Raw genomic sequence first — 18083 nt, 5'->3', positions numbered from 1 at the left:
CAATTTTCATCTTGCAGCACTGGCAGGGGAACCTAATTTTATATTCTAGGAGACGTGGTTTTCTTTTAGTAGGATACTGGATTAAATATATCTTTGTTTGGTATTAGACAGGTGAAAAAAACCTAAATAAATCTATAAAAAAAAAAAAATAGAAATTCCAAGTAAGGGGGAGGGTTGTTCATTATTTTATTTTTTAAACCAGGCACCAGACGTTGAAGTATCACAGGATAATCCAATAGGTCTCCTCTATTTTTAGAGCTAATATCTTGCTCTACTGTAACTAATATCGCAACTGCTTATGGAGTTAGTTCAGAGATCCATAATGGCTGTCATCAATGGCAGCTTTAATATTGGGGATGATCTTGCTTCTGCCTTACAATAGCCCCACGCACGTTCACAAACAGCAGTTGCAATTGTTCCCCATAACTCTTAGGGTGTAAAGCACATTTGGGCAGGGCCATACTTACTACACCCCCCGTTTCACATTCTTTGTATCACAATTCCTTAAGTGTACAGCTATAAATAATAAAGGTTTCCTGATCTGTAAGGGGATTCTTGGCGACACCACAATGTCATATACTTTTATACATAAAACATAATGGTCTATGCTCCTTATTTCACAGTTTCAGTGAATGTACTGAAAGTTAATAAGTGACTGTATAAAAAAAGAATGTTTTTTGATTAACCGTGTATATGCTAAATATAGTTTTGTGTTATCTCTGTTGGAGCTATGATCATACCCTGGGCTGTGTCTGCTACTTCTCTACCTCCTCCTTGTCATATTATCAGTCCTTTGTGGGCCTTGAGATACTGCCAATGATGTCATACTCTTCCCTCAATGATGTGACACACATGTGACACTAGGCCCAAGCTATGTATTGCAAGATGCCTATAATATCGATAGGTGCGATCAGGAAGGAGATAAAATGAATCATAGGAAACAGAGGAGAAACAATCGAATCTCTACAGAATGAAACTAAATTAAGTTCTATAACAAAAATTTGTCTATGCAGGCATTCCTTAAATTTACATTAGACAAATACAAAGAGTAAATATGAAAGATAGGATTAGAGTCTACTTTAAAAAGGTGGGATATTTCTTTTCTTTTATTTCCAACATAGATTACTGAACATGGCAAGAAAGTTGTAAAACAGAAGCAGATATTTATATTACCCAATGTTGGTTATTATGGAAAGTAACATAAAAGTAAAAATTCCACTTTCAAAAAGAGAAAGGTTCAATTACAAATGTTCAAGAAATGCTGCAATTTATTGTTCTCTTAAAGCAAAATTAACATTGTATTATATAAAAATTGCTCACATTAATGGTATTTTAGGATGCGGATGATAGATGCATCACAAAACATGTGTGCAATCAATGAAATAAAGCTTCAAATGTTTTTTTAGATAACAAAAAAATAATAATAATCTACATATAAAGCATACAGTTATAGCATAAAAAAAACACCAGATTGTGGGAATGACTGGTGCTGAATTGAGATGTTGCTTCTCAGATGACATCAGATGTAACTAAACTAAATGCAATATAACTTCAGAACTTGGACAGCACAGCGATTCTGGTCTATGCTCTGAGTGTCATATTGAGGTGGGTTCATTTTATCCATCTAGTCTACACATGGCCATAAACCGCTACAGCACTGATACACACACCTTGGACATTAGCGACATGATTAATTAAGGAATCTAAAGGTCTAGAATTTCCGTATTTTGTGTTAATTTGCACTGCGCATGCCCAGGAACAAATTATACGCAAGTGTACGCAAATCATCTAAAAGTGCAAAGAACAATTAAGACAGGCTACGATTTCATTGGCGGAACAGGAGGGTAATGGGCGTATGTACATAGTCAATCTACGGTAAGGGCGTGCCAAGCTCAAGCGCACACAGCATGCTAGAACATGTGTTTGCAATGAGGAGCAACTGTAAAAATTCAGTTTATGTACAATGGACATTAATAACATCCTGATTAATGTATTTAATTGGGAAAAAAAAAATTAAAGAAAAAAAAGTAATTAACTATTTATGACTATATTATTAACAGGTGAGTAACTGAATTCTTTTTTTTCCCCCTGTGTGTTCTCCTGGGACTTTATATTCTACATATGTATTGTACGTATCCTGCAGTGTTTTGTGTCTGTCAAAGCAGAGCGTCCTAGACCTGTATTTAATGGGAGACATTTATTCACATCCGCTTGTAGTTTTAATACGGACATGCGAATGCCCGATTGAAGAGCAAAACAAAAAACAAAAAAAGCGTACATTACGTTTCTTTTACATTTCTTGATGAATCAGGCACTAGATGTATGGATTACTATTATACCCCTTAATGTGCATATAATATTGTAGTGACAAAATAAAAAGGGGCTTGGTCTCCAATATTAAAATACACAGATTTAATAAGAATATATAAAAACATAAGAATAAGAATTATATAAACAAAGACGAAAATAAATAAATATCAAAATACTAATAAATATAGTCTATCAACACCAAACAAAAATTCTAATAGGTAATGGCTTCTAGAGTACTCCCAGCACTGCAGGAGTTAAGTAGTATTATACAGGTCAGACGTAAATTCGCATGGAACATGAATCCAGTAAAACTCTCCTAAGGAATCCTTCCCCGCACGTTAGGGAAGTTAACATCCCCACATCAGATATAGTTAGTACTAAATGATAGATCCCACTTATGGAGAGAGAACGGTTTCCTAATTAGCGCTACAATCTGGCATATGTATACTAAAGTTCCTTCATTCCATTCCTCCTCTTCACATAAAAGGTAATAAGAAGTAGTCAATGTAATCTTGCCGGTATGTGAAGTTTACTTCACAACTTGTAGTAATCGGCAGTACCGCCAGTACTTATGATAACTTTGCTGCAGATGCTGTGTGCAATAGGATGTGTGAAAGAGGATACGTTTAGTGTTTGCATGGGTTACGAATGCTGGTCGGATAATGATACTAGTAAAATACAAATTTTCAAAAATAAAACAAATAAAAACAAAAAGTAAATGTCAAATTGTCATGTCTGTTTCACTTAAAAAAAAAAAAAACAACACATTAAACTTACAATGTTTTATACATCATAATTTCTATCAAAAAGCATAAAGAAAAACATTGAGAAGAGAAGTGTAAAATCAAGAATGTGTTCTACTCACTTAAGTATCTGAATTTGGCTGGTGTACCCTCTGCTTTCATCAATCATGGTCTTCAGCATCTCCTTTTCTCTGTATTACATTGAGAACACACAGTAAAATGTAAGAGTGCAGCGAGAGATATGTATACCTTCCTATTAGTCCAGGACTGCCGTGGCATTTCATCTTCCCATACACCAGCACAACAGTCATTCTCCATGGGGACCACACACAATACACACATTAAATCTTTCTTACTTTATCCCAAAGGCCTCAACTTAATCACTGCCTGATCAACTCAAGTGTGCTTAAGTAGGAGCAGCACCAAAGCCTAGCCCACGCCTGGCCACGGAGGACAGCACTTAAACCTTATTCTACATTAGTCATTTATTAATGACGAGTTCACTTAAAAACTACACATCATAGCTAGGATGTTTTGACTTCTAATTACAATAATGGTCATATAGAATCCCTATTGCAGTTCTTCATCCTATTTTGAGATCATTTTGAAATTCCAATGACAGAAACGGCATGGTATTGTGAAAACAAATAAAATACCTTGAGACATTGGTTGAATGTCACTGGACTACATTTATAGTGTCGGGGGGACAGCTTACCTCCAGAAGACAGACTGAATAAATGTTGCACCACTTACATAAAGTGCTACTATCACATACGTAAAAGATTTTAATAACGTTCCCCTCCTTAAAGTCGAAACCCCCAGGTCAAGAATGAAAATGTAGGTCACACAGTATATTCCAGCTTATTTTAAAACTTGTCCCCAATACCTATACATTCTAGTGACACCTGCAACCTGGTGTCACTATCCAAATATCTGAGCAGACACAGTGGGTGAGCATCCGTGGCCTAATATTTGCACCTTGTATGCATAATGTATATATTTTGCCAGCTACAGCTTTTTGTTAAATATAATGTTCAGGGTCTGGGGTGCTGAGAGGGGAGATGGGGCAGGTACAAAGTATCCGGACTGTAGTAAATTATGGTGGCGGCAGATGGGGATCCCATGAACCACATAAGTAAGGGGGAAAGGGGCTGAGCAGAACAAAAGTTTCCTTATTGGCTGTGTGCGGTCACACCTTTTTTAGGTTGATGCAGAGAATTGTCTTTTGGCGAGGCTGTGCACTCAGCCTAGTGGGTCCATGCGGTTACACACCCAGAGGTTCGTGATAGGGCTCAAGGATAGTCTGTACCAGGTCCGTGACAATTATTGTGTGTCTATACAGAATGTGTGATATTTACAAAGTACAAAAGTAAAGATGTGCAAACACCACAGCAAGAAGTCAGCCATTTACGGCATTATCTAACTTGCAATAGATTTATTAAAGCGACTTGGATGCTATGGATTACTACACATTTGCTCTCTCAGCAGTTAACCCCCTGGTGTCTGTAGTTACGTGGTATCATCGGCTGCAAACAATGAACAGTTTAGGAAATTCCCATTCACTCCCTCACCTTGTATGGTGCATTTGTTGATCGACATAGTCATTCTTCAACTTGTCCAATTCAGTCTGTAGTAGTGAAATGCTGGTTTGTGTGTCTAACATGTTTTGTTTCAAGTGTTCATTTTCCTTCAAAACAAAGAAAGTGATGGAATAAAATACGCAGAAACCAATGGTCTCAGAATCCAACCTGAATTCTAAATAAGGACATAGATAATTGCTACTAGATCTACAAAGATGATAGACATGACGATTTTACAATGCTCTGGAGTCTGTTATTGGGAACTGGCGTTGTAAAGTTGAAGCCATGTTCAAAATACTATCTTACAGCAAACATTATATCAAAATAGAAAAAAATGGCACTGCGGAGTATTAAAGTGTATATTACTTTTAGTTGTATGTTTGTTTCTGTTGAATGTGTGTATTGCGTCCTTTTTTTTCACCACTCTGGCCAATATCCAAACCACATAATGAAGTTAAACAAATCTTGAAAAATCATAGGCGGTATTTACAGAAATGTATGTTCTGTAAGTAGCTTCAGACATATCCTTTCACGAGTTCAGAGTGTGACTCCAAAAGTAAATAATACACAGTATTGAAACGTGTACCGTTTAAACAAAGGGAGCCTGCCTCACACAGTACAGGCCACAAGACACAGCTGCGATACTTAGTCATAACAAACAGCTGCACTGCATTAATTCCACCACGTCCTGACAGCTGGCCACAGGAATGACACACAGCCATGCCGCTGCCAGGACTTGTACCCTGAGTATGCATGCACAGTACTTGGTACAGAAAGAGCCCTGCACACATGTGCCGAGTACGGCACAATGCAAAGTGGTGGAACTTCCCTATCTTGAATAAATATTCTGGGGCTGAGTTTGAGGGCTAAAAACAATGCTGATGTTTGGTACACAAATATATAAATTGTCTTATGTGCCTAAAGGATACACAACGGATATAGACACCCATGCAAACAAAACATATTGTGTCCTAGCACAAAGTATTTACAAAGAGGAACAAGGAAACTACTACAATACATTATATAGTAGGTAGCATGCAGGCAGTGGTACGTCATTAGTGGAGCCTTGAAAATTAAAACCTAATTTATCATTCAAGGATTCCTGTTAAACTTTGAACCTAAATGTATTAGTGATGTAAGGCCAGTCAATTACTTTTCGATACCAAAAGGCCGATTTATCTAAGAGCTGGGGGGGGGGGGGGGTGTTAGAGGTGGTCTTGTTATTGTCTTGTCCAAGGATTAGCACCAGACACAGCATTGTTATCGCTGGATATAACCCTAGTGGCTGTAGGGATCCCATTTAGCATGTTATTTAAACTGCCACAATATCGGTTCTATTATCCATCGTCTTCTCAGGATGGCAACAACACACCAAAATCATTACATACTAAGGAAAAAGCATTTTTTTTTTTAAATCCAATAATATGTAAAAATGTTTTAACTTTTACAGGCAGATTCAATTCAGAAAATATCCACGCAAGGTGCCTCGAACAGCCACGAGCCACCTCAAGCGGATATTTTCTGACAGACGCAATGCTGATTTCTGATCGTGCCCCATAGAAGTGCAAGCAAAAATCTACGTCACTTTTTACCATAGTAACGGTAATAAAGCACATCACAGACAACTATATCTACACCTAAAAATAAATCTATTTTTAGACACCCCCCTCTCCAGATTGGTGGAACTGAAGACCAAATCTGGCTAGCTCAGATGTGCGCCACCGCCCTGGGAACCCACAGGTCACTGCGCCACCGCCCTGGGAACCCACAGGTCACTGCGCCACCGCCCTGGGAACCCACAGGTCACTGCACCACCTCCCTGGGAACCCACAAGTCACTGAGCCACCGCCCTGGGAATCCATAAGTCACTGCACCACCACCCTGGGAACTCAAAAAAACAGATTCTGGGACCCCACTTGTGCATCAGTGATATAATTCACATTTGGTAATATTGTTGACTCAGCATAGACAGTCATTCTATCAGCCAAATCACTACAAATATCTTTTCAAACAATTACCTGAGATAGGTCAAATATTTGGTTTTTCAGTTTAGTGCTTTCCTCTTTGGTCTCCTGGGCCTTCCGCTCATCTTTGTGCTTCAGGGTAAAAAACAAAACAAAATGGTAGGTATTTAAGAAGATTCCAAAATTCAAAGTGTAAACAATTCTGATTAGTATGCTGAGAAAATGATATATTTTCACAGACCATAAAGTGTGCGTTTGCCTGGCTGCTATCTAAGAAATGTTAATATGGATGTCTGTGCATGTTTGTAAGATTACCTCATCAACACCACAAGATTTTAAAATAAAATGTAATGAAAAATGGAATTCAATAGCAATAATGTCCACATTGCATTTCCACAGTCTATTTCTACTGGGTGAGCTGGATCCTACATTAATAAACTGTGGTGTAATAATCAAACGTAACGTACTACAAAGGCATATTCTGAGTAACACATACTGCAGCAGGGAAAAATGATCAGAGATAATTAAAATAATTCACTTTAAAAACCAACCCTGATACTCAGCTTGTAAATAAGGTGGAGACACAATGCAACAATAATGCATTACACGACCTCCTAGTAAAGTATATCTGGCTACTTATAATATGTCTACAATAAAGTCAACATTGATCAGTGTCGTGAACACAGAGAACTTACAGTTATTTACAAGGGTTAACCCATCACATAATTGTGGGGAATAAGGCCTAAATCATTCCACAGTGTAAATATAGTATATCAAATGAATCCAATCGATAGATTGAGCTACTAAAGTGTAAAATGTGACATCAGAAAGTCTGCTGTGTATGTATTTGGTGACTCTGCACATCCCGGTGTTAAAAGATAGCAGTGTCACCTGTGGCAGCTTCAAAGGCCCCTGCGTTGAGATATATCCTGGCCTAAGGAGTTTTGATACCTGAATAGACTTTAAGGAACCCCTCAGCATGGTGTCTGGCTCAAAGAGACCATGTGCTGACTTGGCTATATATGTTATATAGACAAATAGAATTTAGTTTTAAAATATGCCACTTAAAATCAATAAAAGTAGAGATCAACCACATATGTCAAATTAAGAATTCTACCACACAGGGAAGTTGAGGAAATGAGTATAAGCTCTACTAATACACTGTATCTAGGCCTGTTTATTATCAAAAGACAGACAAATTCATAGGGGATCTATTAATAATAGAATTGGGTCTGTGTGACGCTCCACAGAAAAATTAGGTCACATAGTAGAATTAGGTAGTAAATCAGACAACATGCAAATGGTGACTGAAAAGTGTCACAGACCACAAGCCCCAGGAGGTGGGGACAGGTGTGAAAGTGTCTTTAAAAAACTGAGACCAGTAACAACAAATTGTCAGTCTTTTGTGAAAATCAATCCACATTGATAAGCTGTCAATCTTCCTAGCCAATTTCCCAATGGCACAGATTATATAACTCATGTAAGTTATACTCTGAATGTAACCCCTTTTATTTTAAACTGTTTTTGCTTGTGTACGTTATGTCAATTGTTTATGAATTGTTTTTTTTTATATTTGACTGCCCTGTACTTTTGTATATTAAGTGGCGTCCTTGATACTCTAACAAATCCATTAACATGTTAAGAAGAATATAGCTCAACCAAGTTAACCTAACAGGTCTAGTGTGTGCTTACATTTACATTTGTGTAACAGTCTGTAGGTGTGAAGAGTTAACCCTTTGATTGCTGGGGTGGGCTTTGCTAGCCTGTGGGTAGCCAGAAGCCTTGTGTGCCAGTGTGGGACAGTATATTGGGGTCCTATTGCCCGTATTCAAGAGGTGGTGGGAAACCTGAAGTGTGTGGGGGTGTGAGAGCGCTGTGTGGGGGCGATTCAGTAGGTCTATAACCTGTGTGATAGGTACAGAGAGACTGCGGGCTGGAATCGTGTGTTCCCTCATACAGTAAAGTCACTGAAGCTGGGAGCGTCTTCGTGAAAATCAGGTTTCCTGACTTACATTTTGTTAAACAGTTTTGAAACTTTAAAGCAGCTTAAGAGTCTTGAAATCCAGGGTAAAGTTTGTAGAGATGAACACACTGAGAAGAATTTTTATTCACTCACACAAGTGAAAAACCCGTCCAACCACATAATTATACCATTTACAGTACAGCCAAGGATTCTGGGTAAATAGAGCCTTACCTTTTTTTCCCTTTATAACCTTCCAAATGACTTCCTTTTACCTTGCAACCAAGGTAAGGAGTACAATCCAGTAACACTATGTATGTGTACATTTCAACATGGCTGGGACAATGTAAGCAATGTGTGATTGAATACATAGTTAACACTACAGTAGGCAAATTTAATTTGGCTAAATGAGCATTTGCTTTTCAGGATAAACCAGTAATTTTCCTAAAAATAGATTTGCTGAAAGTGTCAGATTTGTGGCATACAGTTCACACCATGAAAAAGATGTGAGAATGTACAAACACAGATTCAAAATAGTAAGGAGACCGTGCGACCTGCAACAGCACAAAGACAATCCAGAATAGTGGAAAGGACACGGATTTGTTTGCATGGGACAATGGAAGTGTCACTCTTCCTAAGAGGCCTTGTTTAATTGAAAGTTGCAACTAATTGTTAGATTTATTTCATAATCACAACTTGTTAAAATAAATAAAATACACAAACTAATTGAATCTGTGAAAAGAACACACATTTACAAATGAGAACCCTCACATAAAATCACTGCGTTTCTGACAGAGTTAAACCTGTTGATTTTAGTAATAATTCTATTGCTATGTGGTATTTGGAGATTACATAGCTAGTACTAGAGAGTGTGTTGTAGATGTGTATATAACGTCTTCAGCAAGCTTCAAGTCTCTCACCAAGTACAACAGATTACAAAATGAATTGGTAGCAATTAAATCTCAGTTGGGTTCTGCCACCATTTGACTCAAGCACCACATATTGAAAGGCTTTTAAGCTATAGGTTCAATATTTAGTTTCTTCTCCTCCCATTAGTTTATTGTGTACTTCTTGAGTAACACTTCTTCCCTGCAATGTACTACACTATTGACACCCTATATTCAATGGTAACCATGGTACAAATGTGGAATGCTGACAAGTGAAAGAAAGCAGCACTGTAAAACACTGATATGACATCAGTGCTGCCCTTGACCAACTAGAGAAAGCACAATGTTAAACTAACACAAAGACACTAGTAAGAATAAAACAATAAAAATAAAAGGATAAAAATGGAAGTTATACCTTTGCTATCCTGTCAATCCTGGCCTGCAAGTCTGTTATCTCAGTCTCATGTCTTCTTTGCAACTCCTGAATAGCAGCTTCAAGTCTCTGCTGTTCCTGTGACAAGACGTGGATATTCCAAATATAGGTTGGATACAAGTGCATACACACACATTGGTTTCGGCACTTTAGCAGGTGCCGACATGCCAAAACTTCTGTCCTTTTTGTTTTAGTGTTGTATTTCACCACTATCTCCTGTTAGTAATCAGGATGTTACACATGTGACAGTAATACATGAACAATTATCATTGCAACAGGAGTTATGCCAAACTCAAAACGTTGGCATTGTGCTATTTAAATTCACATTATTAATTCTGTCAACATTCCCCTGGGGAGTATGCAAATTTACCATTATAATGAATCACACTAATTAACCTAAAATTAGCCATTCCACAGTCTATGTTCTTATAGGTAATGGCAGCAATAAATTACTTCATTCTATCCTAGTTTGTCTCTGGATGAAATTATTTTGTTTAGCAACTTAAAATGGAATCTTTAACGAACAGATGTGACCTATCCATTTTGAGTGGAGAACTCCACTCCAGTATATGTCCCCGATTTATGAATAGATGATGCCCACATCCAATCAGATGCCACATTCATTTCACAGCCAACTTTTACAACCATTTGAATTGCCCTCAATATCTCCAGCCCACAGACAATGGGAGGGCCCAGAATGTGAAACCGTTGTAGCAGCAATCCTAAGGCGAGTGAATTCCCTACCTGACTGCAACTGGGGGTTGGGGAAAATTGCTGTTAAGGGAGCACAGATACTTGTATGAAACTGTCCTTAACATGAATTATTAATCCTGTGATTAGTGGTGTGACCTGGTGCACCGATTTGTGGCATCTTACAAATGAACAGTGACAATGATGAGATAACAATCAGAAACTGGTGGCATAATGTATGTTCCTATGCTTACCCTACATAGGAGGGTGTATGGAGCAGTTGAGCATTGTGTACAAAATCAAAGTAACAGCAACAGTTATCTGTTTGAGAACATAGAGAATCCCATCTTATTAAACTGCAGGAAACATAATTAAATTAAAGGGCAAATAAAATAACACATATACATTTCCCATACATAGAGAATGGTGTTAAAAAGCAGTTTTCACTGCAAGAGACCCAGATGAAAGTATTTTCAGATTTTAGCAGGTCTGATTTCAGGATAAGGTATGGTACAAATAGATACTTAGTCAAGTGTGAATTCAAAATCTTCTCAGGTTTATAATGCAGGCTCAGTTTATTCAGTTATATTATACAGCTCAGAGAGATGTATATTTTATATCTTCAATATTATTACTTATTAATAAGGTGCCACAGATTCTGTAGCGCCGGATATGAAGCAAGTAACAAATATATGAGGTAATACACATAAGTAGCATAGATGAGTGAGTAATGCTATGGGGACTCACACAGAGTGCAGCAAAATACATGACAGGACGTACAAGGGAGTCAGACAGTAGACAGACATGGGACAATAGGTAGAGAGGACCCTGCCCACAAGAGCTTACACTCTATATAGGACTACTTGCTCTCTAAACAGATCATGTGACATTGTCAAGCCAGTCACATGAAAACATCACACAACCCATATATGTCAGTCACACGATTCCATCCTGTAGGTTAATATCTTACCTCATCACGAATTTTGCCTTCCATTTTCACCAAATGATGCTGCAAATCTTCTTCCAACTCTGCCATCTGCATGGATGTTGTCTCCTCAGTCCTAGTAGATACAGAAACTGATGTTACATGATGTGAGTTTAGCATCAGAGAATCATGTTACAGTAATGTACTACATAAATAAAGGAGGGGTGATGTGCATGTTTGAATACAAAGTGCAAAGAAAAACATTATTTCTATGAGGTTCAACCAGGTACAAACTAGTAAAATCTTTCAATCATTTTGGTTCACTGAAATAAACCAAAGTGTAGGTAGATCCAGACAAATAAAGGAATAGATTTCAACATTATGAAAGCATTTAACAACTTAAAAGGTATCATAATACACGTCCTCCCGTTTCCTCCTTGATTACTTCACGGATGAAAGGACAGCTTGTCACTTTGCTTCTCTAGTTCAGGCACAAAGATCTTACACAACACGCCAATAGAACCAATCACAGAATATGTGCTTTTATGGTCCAAATCAGCTCACAGTTTCTATAGAGTTACTTGATTAAATGATAACGATATCCCCATAGCCTTATACACTAGAGCGGAATGCACAAGTCATGTCAAAATGGAAAATGTTAAAGAAAAAACCCAAAACACTGAAATTACTTACAAATTATTGATGGGGCTGAGCAACTGAAAGTAAGATTAAAAGGCCACGTGAAAAGTCTGCCCTCATGTCCTGCTTTCATGCTGAGCTGCATAATGTCCCTAACTGCAGACACATCTCCTAACGTCAGGTGCCCCCCACCTTCTCTCTCATTGCCATGGTTACTCAGCAGGAAATAGAAGTGGAAAACCCTTAGATCTTGATCTCAGCCCCAGTGGATGACTTCATCTATACAGGTTTCCCAGCACAAACCTTTTCAGGACGGATTCCAACTTTTCAATGTTAAGCCGTTGAGCACGAAAGTCATAGGACATGTTCTCCATCAATTTCTCATATTGTTCAAGGAGTCCGGGCACAGAGACCCCCTGGACTTCTTGGTAGAAGTTCAAAAGATGTTCTCTGGTCTCACTACAATGCAAACATGTGGATAGGTAAGGTTAATAGAGATGTACGCCAATGTAGCCTTTTAAACCTATAAAAGAACTCTTGTGACACTCTTAATGTAAAACAAAAAATTATACTATAGAAAATTATATATCCATTGGCAGGGGTGTTTAAGGAACTTACTACATCTCTGAATCGGTCACTAATACAATGGTAGAAATTGCCCTTGTAGAAACTCACAGCACCAAATAAAGGGTAACCAATTATGGCGCCACCCCAAATTTACCAATTATAAATTAATGTGCAATGTTTGCAAGGAGTGGGCAGAGAGATAGGGTGGTGAACCAGCAAAATGAAAGTTATAGCTGGAAAAAGTGACTCCATGAATAATTACTCACTTTATGGAGCCCCTTTATTCCCTAAATACTCATAACTACAAGCTCCCCTGCCTGTTATATAAAAATTACCCACGTCACTGCCAGATTAATCTGCCAAAATACAATCTTCTCACACACTGTACCTATAGGAGGGATTGCTTAGGCATCACAATGCAGGGGCCAGGAGGGGAAGAGCATAACACAGCAGAGAAAGTGAGTGATGATAGGTAACGAGAGTATGGGGGGGCTGCTAATAGCTAAAGTAACAGGAAATCCTGTTTTCCCTGGAGGGCTGCCCTGAACCAGCACTCAGGAGAGACTTTGAATCCCAGACCTGTGTGCACTGCATCGTGGATAGTCACTGTGCATTGGTAAGTTTATATTGTGTTTTGTATGTAAAAATAAATAAATATCTTTAAAAATTCAAAGAATTTATATTAAAAAAATAAATAAAAAATCTCTAGAAAATGCATACATCATGTAATTTTCAAGTGAATATTGGGCTGATGTTCTATAGACACATCCGATTACCGATATCTGGATCTATATATTTTAATCTCCACTGAATTATATAGTTGGTTATTGTGCATTTCCCATTCACAGACACAACTAAATTTGCATGCTAGTTATTAGGACACTTTCCCAAATTCAAATACAATAATAATAATAATAATAATAATAATAATAATAATTCACAAGGTTTGGGATCAATTGCTAATGTATTAATAACAATTGGTAGATTGTTATGATTCGTACTTTAAAAGAGAGAACGTGTCAACAAACACAGATTTTGCTTCCAAAACAATATATATTCTGTTTCCATATTGCAAAGAAAATATTCTTTCATTTTCCATGATACATTGTCCACGAGGGAGATTTGGATATTTAATTTTACTAAACAATATAGAAGATCAAAGTCATATTAATTAATGACCGGTTAATGACATTAATTCAGAAACAAGCTCTCCATGCAGAGTAGAGAATATCCATATGTCAATGAACATTAAGGGGTTTGCACTTTAAAATAACTAGATGCGCTAAATGACCTAATTTGGATTGGATATGTGCTGCTTTCACGAACACCACACTAGTTGAACATTGTAGAGACAATAAAGGTACACCCAGGAGAAAGATATCAAGGGAAGCTAGCATACAATCTCCAGCACTTACTGTGATTGCAAGGAGTGATTCTCCAGGTTTTCTGTGTAAAATTAGAGGATTCCGCAAGAATTAGTAAGTTTATGATAGGAAAAATTAAAAAGAGAGCCCAAAGTCGTAGCCAGGGTCAGGATTGGGTTAGACAGACTGTTTTGGGTCTATAGTTATGGTGAAGTTCCCCACATATTTTGGAAGCAGTGAATGTCAGTGGTACACAGTAGCCAAAAATGGGACATTGGTTAAGAATCAGACAATGCATAAGATTCATGAGAATAGGTGTAATTCTGATAATAGCAGTTGTGACACAGAAATGGACGGCATTGCAAAATAGAATAGCACTGGATCAAATTCTGGCAGCAGAGGGAGTTGTGCAATAATTGAAATAGGAATGTTGTACATACATAAAGGATAATGAGTGAAAAATACATGAGAAGGTGCAAGAGTTACAAGACAAGATGAAGGGTTTTGGATGGGACCCGTTTGGGTGGTTAGGAAAAGGATTGTCAAGAATGGTAGCAGGACTTATTCCGTATGTTGTCATAGCATTGGTGATTATTGGTATTACCTACATAGGTTTTAAGTTTGCACCTTTGCTATTCACGAGTAAGAGAGCTGATTAAGAAAGAGGAGAATTATGTCGGACTCAATTTTGTTATGATGGGAGGTGTCAATAATCAATGTTAGGAAATGATGAGACAAGGAAATTCAGATGTTTTGATTTTACAGCAGTTGTAAGAAAAATAATTTTTTTTTATTTTTTTTTATGAAAAGTCAAGCATCCAAATGTTATATATTAAAGGAATATTTGCACTTGTGATCCTTTCTAAATTGTAGGGCTTCCTAATATCTGATACAGAGAGAGAGTATTAGCGATTATCCTGTTATGATTGCACCCGCCTTTTTTCCTGTGTTGTCTGTATCCTTATTCCACCATAGAAATTAGTTTATCACATGATTTGTGCAATAGTAAGTAGTATGTTGCTAGTTAGCAACAGAGAGTGGAATAATATGGATGATAAATATGTATTGGAAGTTGAATAAACTAATGCTTAGTAAAATGATAAGGAGTTAATAAAATATAGCTTACCAATCATTAAAAACTCTGACATGACCTAATTGCTGATACTGCTATTTTACTATACTATATAATGTATTAAATATATTGTGCAATGATGTATAAGATAAAGTTAAAGGTTATGATAATTTGTTTTGTTTGATAGTCATTTGATTATGACTTATTATTAAATGGTCTTGTGATCTGCTGATTATATAAAGACATGAAAGATTGATTTATGATTACCATTGTATCTTTTAATCTGCATGGTCTGTACCATATATGTACATGTAAAAAAAACCTGAACATATTCCGAAGAGATTTAGAGGCACATTTATCAATATTCACATAAAGTGAAAAGTAGTTTTCAATCCTTATCGCAATGATAAGGATTGAACTATTTCTCACATTTATGTACAACCCTGCACAGAAACAGCAGTTCCGAAAAACTGCTGTTTTTGTGATGTAAAAAAACATACTTACCCCCCTCTTCGGAAGCGCTGTCTCCGGGTCTCCTCCTCGTTCTTTTCATTTCTTCAATTGCGCATGTCCAGTTCCAAGAACTGGACATGCGCACAAAGATCCCCTCTCTGTCTCTGCAACGATAGTTGCAGAGAGAGAGCGCTGAGTGACAGGGAGGGATCATATGATCCCTCCACACATGCGCTGTCCAGCTCTGCTCTTCGGAGCAGAGCTGACAGCATTGGATTTCTTCAATTCTGATAATGTACGCCAGCTTCAGATCCATCTTGATTTTCACAAAGAATTTATACATTTTTTCCAAGACCGTGACATGGGGTCAAGTTTTGTAGAACGTATACACATTTTGACAAGGGGTGCAGCTGCTATGGGACCCACAGCATGAGGGTGGGGGAGCCTTCCCTGTCAAAGCCCCCAACTGGATGGTACATGAGGCCCTTACAAAATCTTGCAATGGGGCCCACAAATGTCTAGTGCCCGGAGCACACATTTGGCTCTCTTAGGCCCCTTACTCACTGCCCTTCAAAAAACCTGATTTCTGAACATGTTTTTATAACCCCATTGGGGAAGGGGCCTTATAAATTAGTGGGTAATCAGCTTTATAAAATCCGGCGAACTAGCTTATTAATTCTGAGGTAAATCTTAGGAGACATATCATACTTGAATACTCCCCAACGTTGGGGATTCATTGAAGAGTAGGTTACTCTCCCAAATCCCATCTTCCTTTCTTGTACAGAGGGTGGGATAACATCGACATGATTCGCATCATGACTTGCAATAAGGGGAAGGGGGGGTGGAGGTCCAAAAAGCAGGCATGCATGGGATGTATAGGTTACTTAATTTGGGGGTCAGATGCGGCAAAAGATTATTCCCAGAGGAACACACATCGCAAAAATATGAATTTGTCTGGAAATGGAGGCGCAAAACCTATACACATGAAGGTTTTCAGATACAGGGATCACCATTTGTTAGCAAACATAATTGTTTTAACTGACCTTAACATAGAAATGTACAACATTTTCTATAGTCTACAGAAAAGTAATAGACATGTACATACAACTGCAAATAAATTATATTCATACATACCTTGTGTGGGAAACAAAAACCTGATGTTATTAAATTTGTGTTAAGTGCTAATTGCCAACAACGGCATGTAGCTTCTTTTCTTAATGGAAGCGCAATAAAGCAGGATTATGAGCTGTATCAACACAGTAAAAACAAATGACTGTCAGCAGGTTGAGACTGGGATGGTGAGGAATGTGGGCGATGGTACTGTCCTTTTATCTTCTTTAAACAGGTGTAACTCCTAAGTCGAGTTTTACACTGCTCCAACACAGTCAGAAATACCTTCAATGACATCTCTCTGAATATTTGCAGTCTAGGTGGAGAAGTATAGCAGTGACTCAGTGACCAATGACTCAGCCTTATAGGCATTTAGCCAAACAAGCTCTATCACAGAAAGCTCAGCCATTGTAAATGTCATCTTCCATACTTACCTCTCATGGATAATGTCAGAAACGTGGATAACATATATAGTTTTAGATTATGCAGACAGTTTTATGAAGTCAGATAAAATATGGTCTAAGCGACCCCCTGGTATGTTATAGATACACATATAGCCGTAGTTATGTCAAGAGGAATTCAGGTTACTTTGAGCCATCTTAGGGATTGATTCATCAAACCTAAAATGAAAAGTGGAGGTGTTGCCCAGAGCAACCAATCAGATTCTAGCTGTCACTTTGTACATAAATGGTAGCTAGAATATGATTGGTTGCTATGAGCAACACTTTCACATTTCCTTTTTTAGTAAGTGTGATAAATCTACCCTTTACACTTAATTACACCATGGAATACATATTAGCAAATGGCTTCAGAGATAGCTAGGTTATTTTCATTTTATGTAGAAAATGTTCAGTTAACCGCAAGATTGTGGGTTATTCTGCACAGAGAATCTTATTTATATGTATTTTAATACCAATATGCTCTCCCCTATTGCGTAATTTGCCAGAAAATATTAATGGCCCATAGTATCTAAAGGAACAGTGTTCTCAAAGTCAAAGAGTCACAAAATTTCCAGTCTTGCTTTAACCAAGCAATAGCTTTTGAATGCCAGAAACCAGTGTTTAATTCAGCAAGAAATCTATACACCATTATATATTTTTCATTAAAATGTTTGTTTAAAGCAGCACTGGATTGTAATTATAACAAAATTAGTAGCTTTTGTGTTTGTGCCATGTCCGACACCATTAATCCAGATACCAAGCACCATGAATCTATTATCTCAGTCATCAGACCAAAGACTTGGATTGCAGATTAATGGGAAACCTTTCAGCTTGGTCGTTGACCTCACGCACTGATGCAGATCATACGTCCACCTGGTTTACAATTATGAGCGGTAAAATCCAATTATATTTTTATGGTTCAAACAATCAATTTAGGTGCAGGTTC

The 18083-nt window shown here is 37.6% G+C and overlaps 1 protein-coding gene across 2 annotated transcripts in view; it reads right to left on the bottom strand.

Annotated features, from left to right (window-relative positions):
• The window catches only part of LOC142151821 (ras and EF-hand domain-containing protein-like), a 35653-nt gene that overhangs the window by 12131 nt on the left and 5439 nt on the right, over positions 1 to 18083 (bottom strand). The window contains exons 1-7 of one of the 2 annotated variants that reach the window (XM_075207844.1): positions 16722 to 16920; positions 12435 to 12590; positions 11538 to 11628; positions 9860 to 9955; positions 6652 to 6729; positions 4625 to 4740; positions 3176 to 3244 (exon numbers count right to left, since the gene is read on the bottom strand). In XM_075207844.1, coding sequence (XP_075063945.1) covers positions 3176 to 3244; positions 4625 to 4740; positions 6652 to 6729; positions 9860 to 9955; positions 11538 to 11628; positions 12435 to 12505 — 521 coding nt within the window. In that variant the 5' untranslated portion in view covers positions 12506 to 12590; positions 16722 to 16920. Of the gene's footprint in view, positions 1 to 3175; positions 3245 to 4624; positions 4741 to 6651; positions 6730 to 9859; positions 9956 to 11537; positions 11629 to 12434; positions 12591 to 16721; positions 16921 to 18083 lie in introns of those variants that run through there. The other variant, XM_075207843.1, reaches the window with a different exon arrangement.

Source organism: Mixophyes fleayi, chromosome 4, assembly GCF_038048845.1.
Source record: "Mixophyes fleayi isolate aMixFle1 chromosome 4, aMixFle1.hap1, whole genome shotgun sequence".
Taxonomy (NCBI): Eukaryota; Metazoa; Chordata; class Amphibia; order Anura; family Limnodynastidae; genus Mixophyes; species Mixophyes fleayi.
Note: the sequence above shows the minus strand (reverse complement) of the source record. Positions and strands in the feature narration are given on the sequence as shown.